The sequence below is a fragment of the Echinops telfairi genome, unplaced genomic scaffold, assembly GCF_000313985.2.
Source record: "Echinops telfairi isolate 266 unplaced genomic scaffold, ASM31398v2 ScPeMD7_40;HRSCAF=151, whole genome shotgun sequence".
Taxonomy (NCBI): Eukaryota; Metazoa; Chordata; class Mammalia; order Afrosoricida; family Tenrecidae; genus Echinops; species Echinops telfairi.
In genome coordinates, this window is record NW_022103938.1 from 1,332,036 (window position 1) to 1,348,552 (window position 16,517).

The 16,517-nt window shown below is 38.8% G+C and overlaps 1 protein-coding gene across 1 annotated transcript; it reads right to left on the bottom strand.

Moving 5' to 3' along the window:
• Positions 1-2,109: 2,109 nt before the first annotated feature.
• KLRB1 (killer cell lectin like receptor B1) lies at positions 2,110-16,115 on the bottom strand. Its single transcript, XM_004717442.1, has 6 exons — positions 16,031-16,115; positions 10,736-10,834; positions 9,350-9,427; positions 4,506-4,660; positions 4,083-4,198; positions 2,110-2,242 (listed from the first exon to the last, which is right to left on the bottom strand). Exons 1-6 carry the CDS (start codon positions 16,113-16,115, stop codon positions 2,110-2,112), a joined length of 666 nt encoding a protein of 221 aa, XP_004717499.1.
• Between the last annotated feature and the right edge of the window lie 402 nt (positions 16,116-16,517).

Consider the following 16,517-nt stretch of genomic DNA (forward strand, 5'->3'; position numbering starts at 1 on the left):
CCGCATAAATCTATAGGTTATTCAGAGACTCCACTTTCTGCGCAATTATTCTATAAATCTAAACTTCCCTTATAACTAGACTATTAAAAATGTTTACTCCTTAAATGTCATACTTTTTATCCTGCCTAGAATTCTAGCCAGTCATACTTTCTTCATGTAATTACTCCTATAGAGTTTGAGTTTCAGAGACGATCTAAGTAGCATTACACCCAGCAGTCAGTAGACTTAAATTATCGAATCAAATCATTGAATACTACAATGGCATATGAAAGAGACAGATAACCTAATTTCTCTGGGTTACCTTATTGCTGGAAGTTTGTTATAGATGTTTATTTAGGAGTATGAGATTGCAGATCTAATAAGATTAGGATGAGGAGTAGGTCAACATTTGAAATGATTCTGAACTAAATGGATAGCCTTAGAGAAACTTGGCCAAGGACCTTCAGAAGAGCCAGGAATGGCTATTGATAATTATGGGAATATTTACTTTAGATTTCTGTTCTGAAAAAAATTGTCAGATAATTCAAAATCCATACTTTTATTATATATTAAGAAATTTTCAGCCATGCTCCCAGGCCGACCTCTGCTGGCCCTCAGCCCCTTGGCCTCTTGGGCCAATTCTGCTCCTACCCTGCTGGGGCAACTGTTACAGAGCTCTTTCGGTCTATTGGTAAGCGCCCCAAGATACCACATGATCTAGCCACAGTGACACATCGCCCCAACTTTCAAGGATTCTATACACTATATTTGCATGGACCCACCCAATCACTGTGTGCGAGTCACAAAGAAGGGCGCTATTTAGTAAATCACTACACTGTAGATAATGAAAGGTTGAATTACATCTCACCTAGCATTTGTGTGTGATCCCTAGAAAGAAAGAGACCTGGAAGAAAAAAAAATGTATTCGAAAAGCCAATGGGAAAAGCTTTGGTATGGTGGGAAGAATGAAGGTCCCGTTCCAAACTCCTTTTGGCAAGAGTCTTCTGTTGTGAATGTCAAGCGCATGGGCTTTAATCGAGATTCTGCCACCATTCAATGAGGGGACATTTCCAATGACAGGGAGAGATGCAACCAACTTTATTTATTTATTTTTCCTTTATTTTTTTTTAACATTTTATTAGGGGCTCATACAACTGTTATCCCAATCCATACACACATCAATTGTGTAAAGCGCATTTGTACATCGTTCCTCAAAACATTTTCTCTCCATTTAAACCCCCGACATTAGGTCCTCATTTTTCCCCTCCCTCTCCACTCCCACCTCCCGCATGAGTCTTTGATAGTTTATAAATGGGTATTTTCTCATATCTTCCCCTGTTTGACGTCCCCCTTCACCCACTTTTCGGTTGTCTGTCCCCCAGGGAGGAGGTCACACACAGTTCCATGTAATCGATTCCCTCTTTCCTACCCATTCTCCCTTTACCCTCCCTGTTTTGCCACTCACACCACTGGTCCTATAGGGCTCACCCGTCCTGGATTCCCTATATTTTCAGTTCCTATCTGTACCAGTGTACCACCTCTGGTCTAGCCAGTCTTGCAAATCGAATTCGAGTCATGGTAGTGGGAGCGGGGAGGGAACATTTAGGAACTAGAGGAAAGTTGTATTTCTCATCGTTGTTACATCGCACCCTGACTGGCTCATCTCCTCCCTGAGACCCCTCTGCAAGAGGATCTCCAGTGGCCTACTAATGGGCTTTGGATCTCCACTCGCACTGCCCCTATCATTCACTATGGCAACCAACTTTAGTAACACTTTTCTAAAACTTTTTTCAAGATGAGCTCAGGCATAAAAGGGATCAATGAAGACCACACAGATAAGTCAGGATAAGAATTCAGTCCTCTCAATGGTCCAAACTGTTCCCCATCAAATACCACTATCTTTTAAATCGTCCTATCTATGTCTCCATTTGCTCATTTCCCCCCCAAATGAATAGGATGAATCCAACCATTTGTGAATTCCATGATGTTTTGGAATTTTCCAAATTTGTTCCTTTTGTTTCATAAGCATGCATTAGGCAATGTCAATAGTATATGCAGTTAAAAGTTCAGAGCTCTGTAATGGAAAGGAGAGAAGTTCAGATGGGATGCAATGGTAGATGAGTGTCAGAGTCAGGTCGTTCTGACGGGCTTTAGTTCTTTCTGGCAGATCCATTTATTTTCTGAACTACAGACCTCAGAAACAATTTTCTTATTTGAGAGGAGAGCACAGCTGTTTTTATCATGATCACCAGTAATTTGTAATCTGTGGAACAAAAGAAAACATCTCTGTAAATGGTAAAGATTTTCTTACTAATTCTCCTCGTGCAACCCAGCATTCCTGGGATTTTCAGCAAACAATTGGATGCTAAATAATGAAACATTGAGGAACTACATCCACAAACATAATGGTACACACTTTGAAAAAACTATAAGCTCATATAAAACTCAAGAACTTATTGGTTCATCTTCACTAACTAAGAATTCCTTTAAAAAGAGCCTTCATAAGGATGAGAGCCGGAGAGAGAGTATTGGAGGTTGGGAATTGAATACCCCGTTTTACTACAAAGATGCCAAAAGCAAAGTTTCTAAACTTCACTGAAACGCATTAAAAATATATATACATATTAGAAGGTAATGACCACCTAATCTTTGGAGGAGACATGGCAATGGTGGTCATAAAATGTAACCCTGTCTAAGAAAATGTGCTCTGTAAAGTAGTATGTATCTAGAAGGCAATAGACATGCAGCCTCTATAATATCGAATGCAACTAGGGAAAGAGTGAAGGTTTGCCTGGTAGGTAGTCAGTTTCTATCTCCCTCAGCAGGTTGACATTAATATTAAACGTTAGTAGGCATTTCAAGCATGTATGAATCACTATCGGTTGAGGAGTCAATAGAATACAAACAAAGGGATGGGCAGTACCAAGGTTAGCCTGTAAGAAGAGTGTGGGTCAAGACTCACCTATTTGTATCTAACAGAAGATGAGGGGGTGGCACAGGGCAGTACTCTTTCCCAGCTTCTTGCTCCCGAGTTCTATTTCTTCAAGGAGCCCCTTGGACCTGAGCAGCTAATCTGATTTCTTTCTAGTGCCGCCTATGTCAGTCCTCCTAAGAGGTCTACTGCAAAAGTCCCCTAACGTGTATCTGTTCCACTAGTCCAGTTCTTCTTTCAGTTTTCCGGGTAAGTATGACAAAAAAGACTGAACATTTCAAAATGTTTCCGATGGTTTCCTGGGCTCTGCATGAGCATATATCTGTTTAATTCGATGTTTTATGACATTATCTCTTTGATCTCTAATACAGTTCAGGAAAGAATTACTATGTTTTTCTTTTTTGTTTATTTAAAAGCCAGGGCTTGGAAGGGTTAAAATAAAAGCAGAGTCTAACTGATACACTTTATATCTTAACAAGGTGCCTTTCAGGTGTTCAGAGATGACTAGGAATGGTTTTAAACAAAACTTCATTTTATTCTCAGAATAAAATGAGAAGTTCCACTTAATTTAGTATGTAACCTGTACATGCATTTTAATGAATGGATTTCAATTTCTATTTTTACTATGAGCAACAATAAAACCTTTTAGTTTAACTTTGCATCATGATCAATAAAGATGAATATAAAGTTCATAAACCAATATTAACTGTTACTACATATAAAATAAAACTAAGGCTGTAAATTTTTCTCCTTTTGTTTATCATTTTAATCTTAATTGTGATATAAAAAATTATTGTCATGACTCACTAAGGCATTTGTTTAACTGTTAAAATACTATTTTGAGAAATTATGCATGTCAACACACTAATTTAGATATTTTTTACTGATCTACCCTTTCAAACGAGCTAGCCTATTCCTTGCTTTCTAAAATTTCAAGCAAAAATATATATTCTATTGATATATTTTCATAAATGAAAATTTCAACCAACTTTTTTTTTTAATTTCAACCAACTTTTAATTCATCTATTGTCTCTGCTTATTCTGAATCTATTGAGAATTTATAAACTTAATAAAAACTACAAAACCCAATCTTCAACGACAAGCAATGCAATACATTGCAGTGTATATTGGATATGAATGGAATATTAAAATGAGTTCAGCTAATACTCACACATCAGAATTTAAAAATGAGCCATTCATCCACTTCCAGTTCTTCTCTGGCAATGTAAAATTTAAACCAATCCAATATAGAATTCCTTCAGCTTGTATCAGGTGCTGTATGAGACGCTATAAATGAAACAAGAGAAATGACTACATACTGAAATGGTTTATATATTTAGTGGCTGCCTTGTTTTACTCATCCCCTTGAATTGTTCTGACCCTATTCAAGCATCATTCTATCCTGACTTTTGACAGGATTAATCACTGCATCCATCATATAATTTTCCATTGTTTTTTATGTGTATGAGATAGTGAGCTTCCTAAATTCGTGTTTATTTCCATTGGCACAGAACCTTTGGATTAAAACCCAAGCACTTCAACATGATTTAAAGAATGTGCTAATTTTTAGGAAGGTCTTTTATTAATTATTTACCAGTTCTACCTCATCTTGAATAAGTAGCAAACTGGAATCTCTTTGGTAACAATCTGCCAAGCTGTCATTCCAGTAGTGTTGAGTGTCAAAGAGAAACAAGCATTTCTCATGGACTTGATGCCAGAGAATTGGGCACTCTACTGGACTCGGTCTCTCTAAAGTAAGAAAGAAAGATATAATTTTAAAAGTGGATAAAAGACATGAACAAACAGTTCACCAAGAATAATGTTCAAATAGGTAGCAAACACATGAAAATATACTCACAATCATTAGCCATCTGGGAAGTGAAGATCAAAACAACGATGAGTTATCAGTTTATACCCACAACTATAGCCCAATTCAAAAATACAGAGAACAGTAAATGCTGGAGAGTGTCTGGAGAGACTGGACCTCTTATACATTGCTGGTGGGCTTGTAAACATGGACAAACACTGTGGGAAGTGATATGGCACTTCCTAAAACAGCTAGGAATAGAAATGCAAAACCAAACTTACTGCCATTGAGTCCGTTTCAATTCAGAGTGACCCTACAGCACAGAGTACAATGTCCCTTATGGGTTTCCACGCATGTGACTCTTTATGGGAATAGAAAGCCTCATCTTTCTCCCATGGAGTGGTTTCAAACCACTGACCTTATGGTTAGCAGTGAAACACATAGCTAATATGCTACAAGGATCCTAGAGATGCCATAGGACCCAGGAACACCTCTTGCTGGGGTAAATACCCCCCACCAGTAAGAAACATGACAAGAACAGACATGTTCTCCCATGTTTATCACAGCACAGCTCACAATAGCAAGAAGCTGGAAATAGCCAAATATCCATGAGTAGAAGAATGGAGTAAAGAAACCCTGGTGTTTACACACAATGGAATACTATGTGCCACTAAAAAATGGTGATGAAACCACACAACTTACCTCATTATATGGATGGGCCAGGAAATAATTATGCTGAACAATGTTAATCAATCACAAAAGGACAAACATTTGCGTGAGACCAGTACTATAAGGATAGACACCAAGAGAAAGAGAGGCATTCTGTTCTCAGATCATATAATCTTCTAATCCAGTTTCCGAAGCAACTGATGTGCCTGCTTAATGATCATGATCTATCCATGTATCACCCCCTTGTTGGGACATCTTGAAAATCACTTCACAGAGGAAGCCTCATCTCAGTTGACATCGGTTTCTTTTGTGGAGGGAGAAGAAGAAGACCAATCCGTTTCTGCCATATAACATTATTTTATGGTCACCCCAAATCACCAGACATCACAAACATCCTGCAAGGGCATTGAGTGAACTTTAATGGAAATTCAAGTCCAGAAGTCTAGGAAGAGACATTTTTGTCTCAGAGAAGGTGAGTCTATTGGTGGGTCAACCAGATGAAGAAATCTGTCATTAGAGAAACACTTCATTTATACAGACCCCCAATGGGAGCCTACATCAGGCATTGTGTTCCTAATTGGGCACCTTTGTCCCAGTTTTTATCAGCCTTTGGTGACCCAAATCACGTGCTATAGACAACTGGGACTTTAGACCCTGTTCCTTTGAGATGCACAACTTCCTTCAGAGACTACACAAGAACCATCTAATTTGGAAACTCCACTAAGTCAACTCGACTTTACCTTAAGCACATAATCTGTAACAGATTAATGGAACTAAGATATCGTACTCCCTTTGACTTATGGATGGAATGCCCTAATGTGAGAAGCAGATGACTACTATCCCAAAGTCATGTATTCGAAAGTCATTGAACTTTCATTCAAATGTCTTGTGTTGAGGGTGTCTATTAAATAGCAACTCCAGACTACCAGACTACATATATTTGCTATTTTCATGTTTTCTTTGCATTTTTATGACATGCATACAAACTTCAGCAGGTATAGTTCTGCCTTTGTGGATGAAACTTTTGAAAGTTTTGCCCTATCTCCAACTCTCATCATTTGGGTAGAGTGTCTAGTCACTTAAAATTTTAATTTGTACAAGTTAACAAACCATGTATTTTAGTCTATAAAGCTGGCCTACACATGTATACCTTCCTTTTTAAAAAAACAATATTTTTAATTCTTTATCATTGGCTAAATTAATGATAATATCAATAGAATTATTACATATTACATAGGGATGATTTATAATGTTTCCAATAAAATAATAGGAATGACTCTAAATTGAACCAAGAGCTAACATAAACCATAGTTATATGAATGATTTTGAGGTCACACTTAATTGTAGTCCTAATTTAAGAACAATTAGTTCTTGTGGTGTGGCCCTACTTAATACTCACCCTCATGAAGAGGTCACTGAAGATTGAAGGTATGGGTGCTATAGCAAGGTGTGGCAAAGAACCCAGGTGGTGCTTGGCTATAGGCACAAATAGTGTCTGGGGGTCTTAGAAGCTTGTCTTAAAACAGCAGCCATCTAAGTGAAATATGAGCTAAATCCACACAGAAGAAGCACACTAGGCTGTGTGATCCAAGGACTGTAAATAATAAAATGCAAGACTGGAGGAGGGAACAGTATTGGAGCTTAAATTCTGAACAAACATTTTCAGAAGGCTACAGAGACAGAAAATTCATTTGCAGGGACCCCACATGGATACAACCTCCAGTGAACTCCCTTTGACCATTGACCAAAGATGGCAATAGCTTTCCAATCAGCCCAAATGCATTGGAAGGCAGATCGATGCAAATATAGTTAGAGTCAAACGTAACCCCTTACCGTTTGTTCTCCCTTTTGACCCATTTAAATTTGTTCTAGCTTTTAGTATTTTCTGCTTTCTTTTCAATTGACATTTTTCTCTGTTTTATTTTGTTATTCTTGATGGGTTATTCATTTTACTTTTATTTTTTTAGTTTCTTTGTACATGAAATCCAGTATAGATCAATCTGTAGATTTACCTGATTAATAGTATCTTAGGGGTGTAGCAGAGGAGGTTGGGGGAGGAAGGGGGGTATGAGAAACTTTCAATAATGAATACAAGAAAAAAAATATTCTAAAATTGATTGTGGTGATGATTGCATAACTCTTTTTAATATAATTAAATAATTGAATTGTGTGATATGTGAATTATATGTCAATAAAACTGTTACAAAAGGAAAAAAAGAAGAAATATTATTGTTTCCATCTGTCCTCATGCCACTGCAACAAATCTCACACATGTAATAAGGAAGATCAAAAAACAATTAATGCATTGGATGTGGTGCTGGATAAGAATATTGAAAGTCCCATGGACCACCAAAAGAACAACCAAATGTGTGTTGGAAGAAGAACAAGCAGATTGCTGCTTAGAAGCAAGAATGATGTGATTTCATCTCGTGTAATTAGATATGTTATCAGGAAAGATCAGTCCCTGGAAAAGGACAGCATGCATGGTCAAAAAGGGCCAAGAACCTGAGGAAGAGCCTCAACTGGATGGCTTGACCCGGTGGTTGAAGCAATGGGCTCTCACAGCATTCTCCTGCACAAAGGGATCAGTTTGCATCCGATAAGAACAACTATCCATTATCTAGAAAGAAATTTTGCAGACTTCTTTTAATATCTGTTTGGTAAGCGTATATGCTGCAATCACTCAACAACAATTGCCTTTATTCAAATCCACGATACACCAGAGCCCTTGGTGACTTAGTGGTTACACCTTGGGCTGTGATTCACAAGGCTGACACTCTGAAACCACCAGCAGCTCCTGAGGAGAGAGACACGGCTCCTCCGTAAACATTACAGTCTCCAAAACTCCCACTAAGAGTTATAGGCTCAGGGACTCATAGGGGCAGTTCTACCCTGTCCTATAAGGTCACGATGAGTTGACATCGACTCAATGGCAGTGATTTTGGCTTGGTTTTGGCTATGCAATGGAGCAAGAGTAAAATAGCTATATGTTAAAGAAATTGGATACATATTAAAGAATTGGAGCCCTGGTGGTTTAGTGGTTATGCAGTGTGCTGCTAACCAAAAGGTTGGCAGTTCAAAGTCACCAATTGCGCTGAGGGAGAAAGATAGGCTTTCTACTTCCATGAAGAGTTACAGTCTCAGAAACCCATAGGGGCAGTTCTACTATGTCCTATAAGGTGAATCTACTCGATGGCAATGAGTTTGGCTTTAATTAATTCTGTATTTTTAATACTATCAATTCATTTTAGAGGAAAGTTAACAGTTGAACACCTTCGTTAAAACTATCAGCTGTGCCAATTACTCTGGCACAAACCCCTTATGTTGCACATGAGTACATCCTGGTTCACAGAATAGTTGGCAATGCCTAGAGTTAAACTAAGATCTTCACATTTCTAGTGTGAGGAGCTCCCCACATTTGAATCACTGACTTGTGTCTACTCCACATCCCTTTATAAAGTTGCATTGTCAATAAGGGTCCTTTGTAAGCAAGTGACTCCAATGAGCAGAAGGACATTTAGATACTGATGACAATTTTGCTACCAACCATTCTTTATACTCTTAACCAAAGTTGTGATTTTAAACAGAAATGTTTGTCCTCTTGCTTTGTTAACAAGAAATCGTTTTTCAACCAAAAAAAACACCCATTAGTTATTCAATTTATGTGCACATTTTACTTGACATTTGGCTATCAATTCATGAATGGCCTAGCAGCTGTATAACGTGGTGAATCAGACCAAAGACATAGGAGTCAATTTACCTAAGTACAAGCCTGGGTGTTAACCACTTTCTAGTCATGTGACCTAGCACAAGTTACTTAGCCTCCCTAAGCCTCAATTTTCTAAATCCAAAATCAGGGTGATAAGCATTATTTCTTACACAAGGGATTGCTATGAGTCTAAAATAAGGTAATTAATGAAATCTGTTACATTTTCCTTAAGGAGCTCAAGCCAGAAAGTTACCTGTTGTTTGGGTCCTGTGTTCCTCTGGAGTATCCACATTACATTTTTCTGCTGATAAATTTCGACTTAAAAATATCACTAGTAAATACAAGAAAACCAATTAAGAAGATTAAATGCAGAAATGTATGGCTGACTGAATGGAAACCTGATATTGATCACTTCTCTATGAAACTGAAAGATATAGAATCAATAGTTTTAGCTTCACTTGTAACTTTGGCAGGAAACTGTGTCACCTCAGCAAGCTTGAATAGGGATAAAGGTAAAGGCATTCATAATTTGGTAAAAAGAAGTTTTTCTAAGAGGCAACCTACACACACAAGAAAAAACATAATTGGTAGTCTCACACAAATAATCCATTATCTGTTGCCAATTAGATAAGTAAACTAAAGGTTATACCAAAACAAAACATCAAACTCATGACCATTTAGTTGATCCCAAATGTCCTATAACAACCCTATAGGGCAGGACAGGACGGAACTGTCCCTGTGAGTTTCGAAGTCTGTAGCTCTTAAGAGGAGTAGAAAACCCCATCATTTTCTCTCAAAGAGGGGCTGGTGGTTTCCAACTTCTGACCTTGCAATTAGCAGCCCAACCTGGTACTAAAGAACACCTAAACCAATTACATTCTTAGCAAAACTTTCTCAATTTTAAAGTAAGTATACTTATGCTGATTTATTCTAAAATTGAGAGACTGCTCAGTCCAATCTGGAATTTAGCAAGTTCTCACTATGAGTGAGAATCATTTTGGTAGCCCTGGGTGGAGGCCTGCTGGTTCTGTGGAATAGGTGTGGGGTTGCTAACCACATCCTGTCATGTTCAAACCCACCAGTCTCTCGAAAGGACAAAGATGATGCGTATGTTTCTATAAAAATTGACCATCTCTGAAACCCTACATAGAATCACTGAGTCAGAATTGACTCAGTGCCAATGCATTTGGCTTGGGTTTGTTTTTAAATCATTTTATTAGGGGCTCCTACAACTCTTATCACAATTCATACACACATCAATTGTGTGAAGCGCATTTGTCCATCCATTGCCCTCATCATTCTCAAAACATTTCCTCTCCAATTATGGCTTGGGTTTTTTAAATGAAAAGCAAGACCTTGGTAATTCTTATTTTCATTGTTCTTGTCATTTTTCATCGTCCTTATGAATTATTATTTAAATTTAGCAGCAGAGGTGGATTACCATATACTGTACATGAATTTCAGAACAATTGGGAAGAATGGAAGACTGAAGTTTCCATAGACTCATTGCTTTGTTCCTGTTTTTATTTCACTGGTCCTTTGTCAAGTTTGCAGTGGCTGAATTATATTCAGGCTCTATCTCATCTTTATGGTGGAAGTAGAGTTAGTATTCTGAAACGACTGATCTCAGCTCACTTACCTGCAACACTCAGCCCTATCACAGCCAAGGCAAAGAGAAGAATCCCAGCACAGCCAAGTTTCAGAGCCCAGTGATGCCAGCGTGGACCCTGACAAACATCTGAAAAGTTAGGGTAATACACAAAGTTAACTCAGTTGACTTCAATAATCAAAGTGGTTGGGCTCACGCATGGCAAGATTCTGGTTGGAGACAAGGGCAGGGGCAGGAAAGAATATTCATCAGCCACCTTAGAGACTCACAAAGCAAATTCAATGAGATTCAAAGAGAGTTTGATCATGGCTAAAATTGGAATACATAAGGTCATCTTAGGTACAAAGGTTTGGGCTGAAATTCCAAAAACATAAATGTGTTTAGAATGAGAAAAACTTGGAAAAGGATAATGGGTAGGTTGAATTGTAAGATGAATATAATGCCATGAAATTGTATATATGAAAAAATTTGAAATAATGAATGTTGTTACTCATATTTATCACAATAAAACATAGCTAAGAAATACTTTGAAGCATCCAAGTGATCTACCAAAAAATGAGGTACATATCCTATTGTAGGAAATTTGCCAAAATATTTTGGGTTATCATCTGGTACTATTTGGGACACGCTGTGCCAATAGAAGTGGAAAAATAGGAGTAGATGTCCATAGGGGATTCCAAGACTCTTGGAACATAGCTGAATATCAAGAAACAAAGCTTGGTAATATTGACTTGGAATGTCGTTGTCTTTTCATTACTTCTCCTCCTCTTCCTCCTCCTCTTCCTCTTCCTCCTCCTCCTCCTCCTCTTTTGTTGCCTAGACCTTCTAATGAGAAGCAGTAACACAATTGGGAAAACCTATTAAGCCTAAGCCCAACACTAAGCTATCTTTCCCAACCAGTTATCTATCATTACCCTAAATACTGGGTCAATGCCCTGGAGGGATGGAGCTCCCTGTTGGAAAAGGGAAGGCAAGTATAGAAGGTGCAAAGGAGAGCTTTGAGTTAGAGCAAGGGCTGTGAATATCAGGAACGCCTCCAGAAGATCCAATCAGAAAACCTGGTACAGGGAAGGGAATTTGGAGTCAATGCTATGGTACCAACCAACCCTTCTCTACTGCACTGCTTTGCCCTATTTACCCCAGTCTCCTCATGGGAACTTGTCATTTACTCCTGGACCACCACAACTGGTCTTCCTCATGGGGAAACTTTCAACACTTCACTAGCTTTTGCAGTGGACTTTTCTCACAGGAGCCGATGGGCGCCCATAACCGCCCAGTGCCTTCTCTCTCTTCTCCTTGAACACAAACACCATGGGATCCTCCTGTCACCAGTCTGATGAGAGGCCTCCTGAGCCTGATGAGGGATGTCCCATCTCTGTCTCTGTTCTCCCCAGGACCAAGCATGGAACCAGATTGAGACCTGATATAGGGCACCAAATTTGTTACCCCAAAGATTAGGTCCATGCCCTGGAGTGATAGAACCTAATTAATAACCACTCTGAGTGGAACAGAGAAAGAGAATAAGCTGTTTATTAGGAAGCTAGCTGATTGAGCATCCGTCAGCAGCAAAGGCTGTTCATCGAGTGCTCAGCTCACTTCAGCTTACAGTCAACCTTTATACTATTTTCTTAGCAATGTCAATTATATAAGATATGCAGGTGGGCTATAATTCTTAGGGTACTATAAAACATAGTAAGTACATCAAACACAATGGGTACATAAAAGTAACCCTATAATTCATTAATTCCCGGATGACTACCCTTTAGCATCTTATACAATGACTGAGAAAGCTGGAGAGGTCAAATCAATGCCAAGTCGGATTCAAATAGTAAATAACCATTAAAAATCCTATTTGAATCCTTGGAATGCTGTTAAAGCAGGCAATGAAAAACATTTAACCCACCTCAACAAAATTAATTATACAGAAACATGACGGATTCCAATCAAAATGGTTGCAGCCTTGCTCACAAGTCTTCCTCACCACTCACACTGTGTCCATTAGCTCGTCATTCTGTCTCTTCTCTTCTTCAGCCTTTCTTTCCTTGAAATCCAGTTTTCGTTGCAAGATGAAGAAAATGCCATGTAGTCCCTATTGCAACAGTTATTGCTGAAGGGTAGCTGTGATTCTGAAGAGTAGATTTGAGTTTGTGGACGCTACTGACAGCTTTCTGACTTGGATAACCTACGAAACCTCCCCAAACCCAAATGTCCTCATCTGTAAGATGGAGAACTAGTACCTACTCCCTACGGTTTTGGAGTGGATTCTATTATGCAGTGATTTTAAATGCTGAGCATAGTGTCTGGTGCATACTAATGGTTCAGGAAATATTGGTTATCATTTTTCTTATTTTTAAAATAAATTTATAAGAAACAAGTTGGGATGACTCCATAACGTAGCTATTTACTCCTGATACTACCTAAGGAAGTAGGTGGAGGTTCTCTGGGAGGAATCTTCCCCTGCTGTGCTTCTGCCACACAGCAGAGGGTGAGATTAGAAGGGGTGGAGTGACTGAAGAGGCCAGGCAAACTTTACTTAGCTGGCAGTATTCACTAGAACTACTCTTTGTTTTAATAATATATTCATTTATATCATATAACTGCTCCAACCCTCTCTATGGCTTTACATCAATTAGACTGGAATCTATAAAATGTCCGCTCAACCTGGCATATCATTACTTCTCTGATTTCAGCTTATTTAGGAGTGCAAATATACTTTCTGTTGTCCTCCACCTTCCAGAATTAAGCTCTGGCAGAAAATTGTCCTGATAACAATACTCCCTGATTGCATAGTTGTTCATGGATTGGGCTGCTAACTGCAAGATCTGAAGTTCAAATCCTCCAGTTGCTCAGAGGGAGAAAGATGAGACTTTTTACTCCCATAAAGAATTACAGTCTCAGAAACCCACAAGGGCAATTCCACCCTGTCCCAGAGTCCTATGAGTTGGCATAGACTCGATGGCATGAAGGTGTTTTTATCTTTTAAAAAAATCTGCTTAGCTTTGCCTGATTAAAAAAAACCCAACCAAAAACATAGTAGGTGTGTGCCCTTCTCTGAGCTCCATTTGCTGATCCAATTTCTAGAAGGCCTCTTCGAAAGAAAAGACCTCTCTCACATGCTTCTTTGGGTCTTGTAAGTTTCTCAGAGAGACTTTCCAATTGCATTTGGAACCTTCTCAAAATTTAATACTCCCATATTATAATCTTTCTTGCCAGCAGTCAATACCACAGAATTATATCTATGCTTGATTGATCAACTTACCTCAGTAATTGGATGAACTCCATGAAAGCAAAGATTTTCCTTTATTTTTTTCATTGTTGTATCCTCAGCACCTAGATTATACCTGGCCCATAGTAAGCACTTATTGTGATATGAATGGAGATAGTTTAAAGGCATTTGGAAAACACTCTGCTTGCTTTTCTAAAATTTAAAGGCCTGCCTTGGCCATTAAGTGAGGCACTGACCCCATTTCTCTTTCTGGGTTTAGTTGACTTCATAGATGAAATCAGCCAGCTCTCACACCGTTTTTTAACAGCTTAGCCAGAGAACCCAGGAGTGTTTTCAAAATCATTGCATTTTCAGGTGAGTGGTCTAGATTCACACATTTTTCTCTGACATTATTCTATTATTATTTTTTTCAGGTTTACTTTTAGGATACAATTTTGTAATTATGATGACTACATTGTGTTTTTTAAAAATCCCATTGAATTTGAAGCTTAGTGGCTATTGTGTAAATGAAGTCATTGTTTACATATTTTCTGACATTCGTTTTCAGCGTGGTCCCATATATGCCCTCTCCACTTCCATTGGTGGAGATACAAGCGAGCAAGAAAAAGTCTTAGTCTTCTCCCATTAAAAAGTAACTGAAATGTGACCAAGTTCTTCTTGCTGTTATCAAAACCTTCCAGTTTCCCTTTCCATGATATAAAGATTATAGAGAAGCTTATTGGATGATTCCCAAGACTTGCTTCGTGATCTAGAACTTGACTAATCTAATTTTCAAATGTACATCCAACAATTGTAAAAAAAGGTACAATCCACACACTCAGCACAATATGGAATGTCTATCAGAGCCGATAATAATTGCGATAGCATTGATGCCAGTAAATTCCGTTAGGTTGCTATTACAGTGAGATAGCAACCTATTCCTTAAAATACTCATGTGTTAATATGTGCAAAATGTTGTTTCTTTAGAGGCTCTTTCATTCCATTAAACTGAGTTAAAGCTTAAGTCTTTAACTCAGTTAAGCACCTATTAACCAAAAATATGATGGTTCAAATCCACTTAGAAGTTCAGCCTAGTGAATGATGGGGGGAGTGCCGAGTGGAGACCCAAAGCCCATTAGTAGGCCACTGGAGATCACCTTGCAGAGGGATCTCGGGGAGGAGATGAGCCAGTCAGGGTGCGATGTAACAACGATGAAAAATACAACTTTCCTCTAGTTCCTAAATGTTTCCTCCCCGCTCCCACTACCATGACACGAATTCGACCTTGCAAGTCTGGCTAGACCAGAGGATGTACACTGGTACCGATAGGAACTGAAAATCCAGGGAATCCAGGGTGGATGAGCCCTACAGGACCAGTGGTGTGAGTGGTGAAACAGGGAGGGTAGAGGGAGAGTGGGTAGGAAAGAGGGAACCGATTATAAGGAACTATATGTGACCTCCTCCCTGGGGGACGGACAACAGAAAAGTGGATGAAGGGAGACGTCGGACAGGGCAAGATATGACAAAATACCAATTTATAAACTATCAAGGGCTCATGAGGGAGGGGGAAGCAGGGAGGGAGGGGAAAAATGAGGACTTAATGCCGGGGGCTTAAGTGGAGAGGAAATGTTTTGAGAACGATGAGGGCAATGAATGTACAAATGCGCTTTACACAATTGATGTGTGTATGGATTGTGATAAGAGTTGTATGAGCCCCTAATAAAATGATTAAAAATTAATATTAAAAAAAAAAACAATGAGTACAAGAAAAAAAAAGTTCAGCCTAGAAATCTACTTCTGAAAGATCAGACCCTTGGTAATCCTTTGGCACAATATCCTCTGCACACAGGGGATTACCATGAGCTGGAATTGAGTCAAACACCCTAGGAGCAGTAGTCTGAGAGGGCATATTTATTTTTCATACTATCTAGATTTTTTTTAAAAAAAGAAATCTAATCAGGTATGTTTTTCTCCTCCTAAACTCAAATTACCAAACTCTATTTAACAGTAAAATAGAATTGCCGCCGAACTTCAAATCAACAATTTACAAGCATAAATTTAAGCGGAAAAATGTAACTCTGAGAGATACACAAAAGGCAAGAAGAAATTATGCCACTTACCCCGGAGAAGTGATGGAGGTGATGAACTGACTGGGGCTGACTCCCTGGATAAGTTTAGATCCGCGTATGTCACTTGATTGTCCATTATACCGATGAGAGAATTCAGCATTAAACTTCTGTATGGGACCAAACTCCAAGACCTGTGAAGCAAGATCACCAGGAGGAAGTGCCAAGGTTGAAGTGCTTTGCTGTCTCTCATCAGTCCCCACCCGCCCACACTGCAACTTGAGGTTTTCTCCATAAGTTGGTCGGTCACTTTCTGGGTGACCATTATACTTAGAATGCAATATTTACTTGCTTAATTAATTGACCTGCTTCTTGCCAAAACTCTGGGCTGGCTTTGCTGTTGCTTCTCTGTGGTTGTGTTGTTAGACGTCATTAAGTCAATGGCAACTCCCAGGGACCACGGATGTGTCACAGAATAGAACTACCCGGTGGGGTTTTCTTGTCTGTATCTTTCTGGAAGCAAATCATCAAGTCTTTTTCT

Excerpts from the sequence above, each read along its gene's own strand:
- KLRB1 (XM_004717442.1), bottom strand. The coding sequence starts at position 16,115 with ATGGACAATCAAGTGACATACGCGGATCTAAACTTATCCAGGGAGTCA. Across the intron at positions 4,661-9,349 it reads ACACAGGACCCAAACAACAG|AGAGACCGAGTCCAGTAGAG; the intron begins GTAACTTTCTGG and ends TTCTTACTTTAG. Across the intron at positions 4,199-4,505 it reads TTCAAGATGAGGTAGAACTG|CGTCTCATACAGCACCTGAT; the intron begins GTAAATAATTAA and ends TTTCATTTATAG.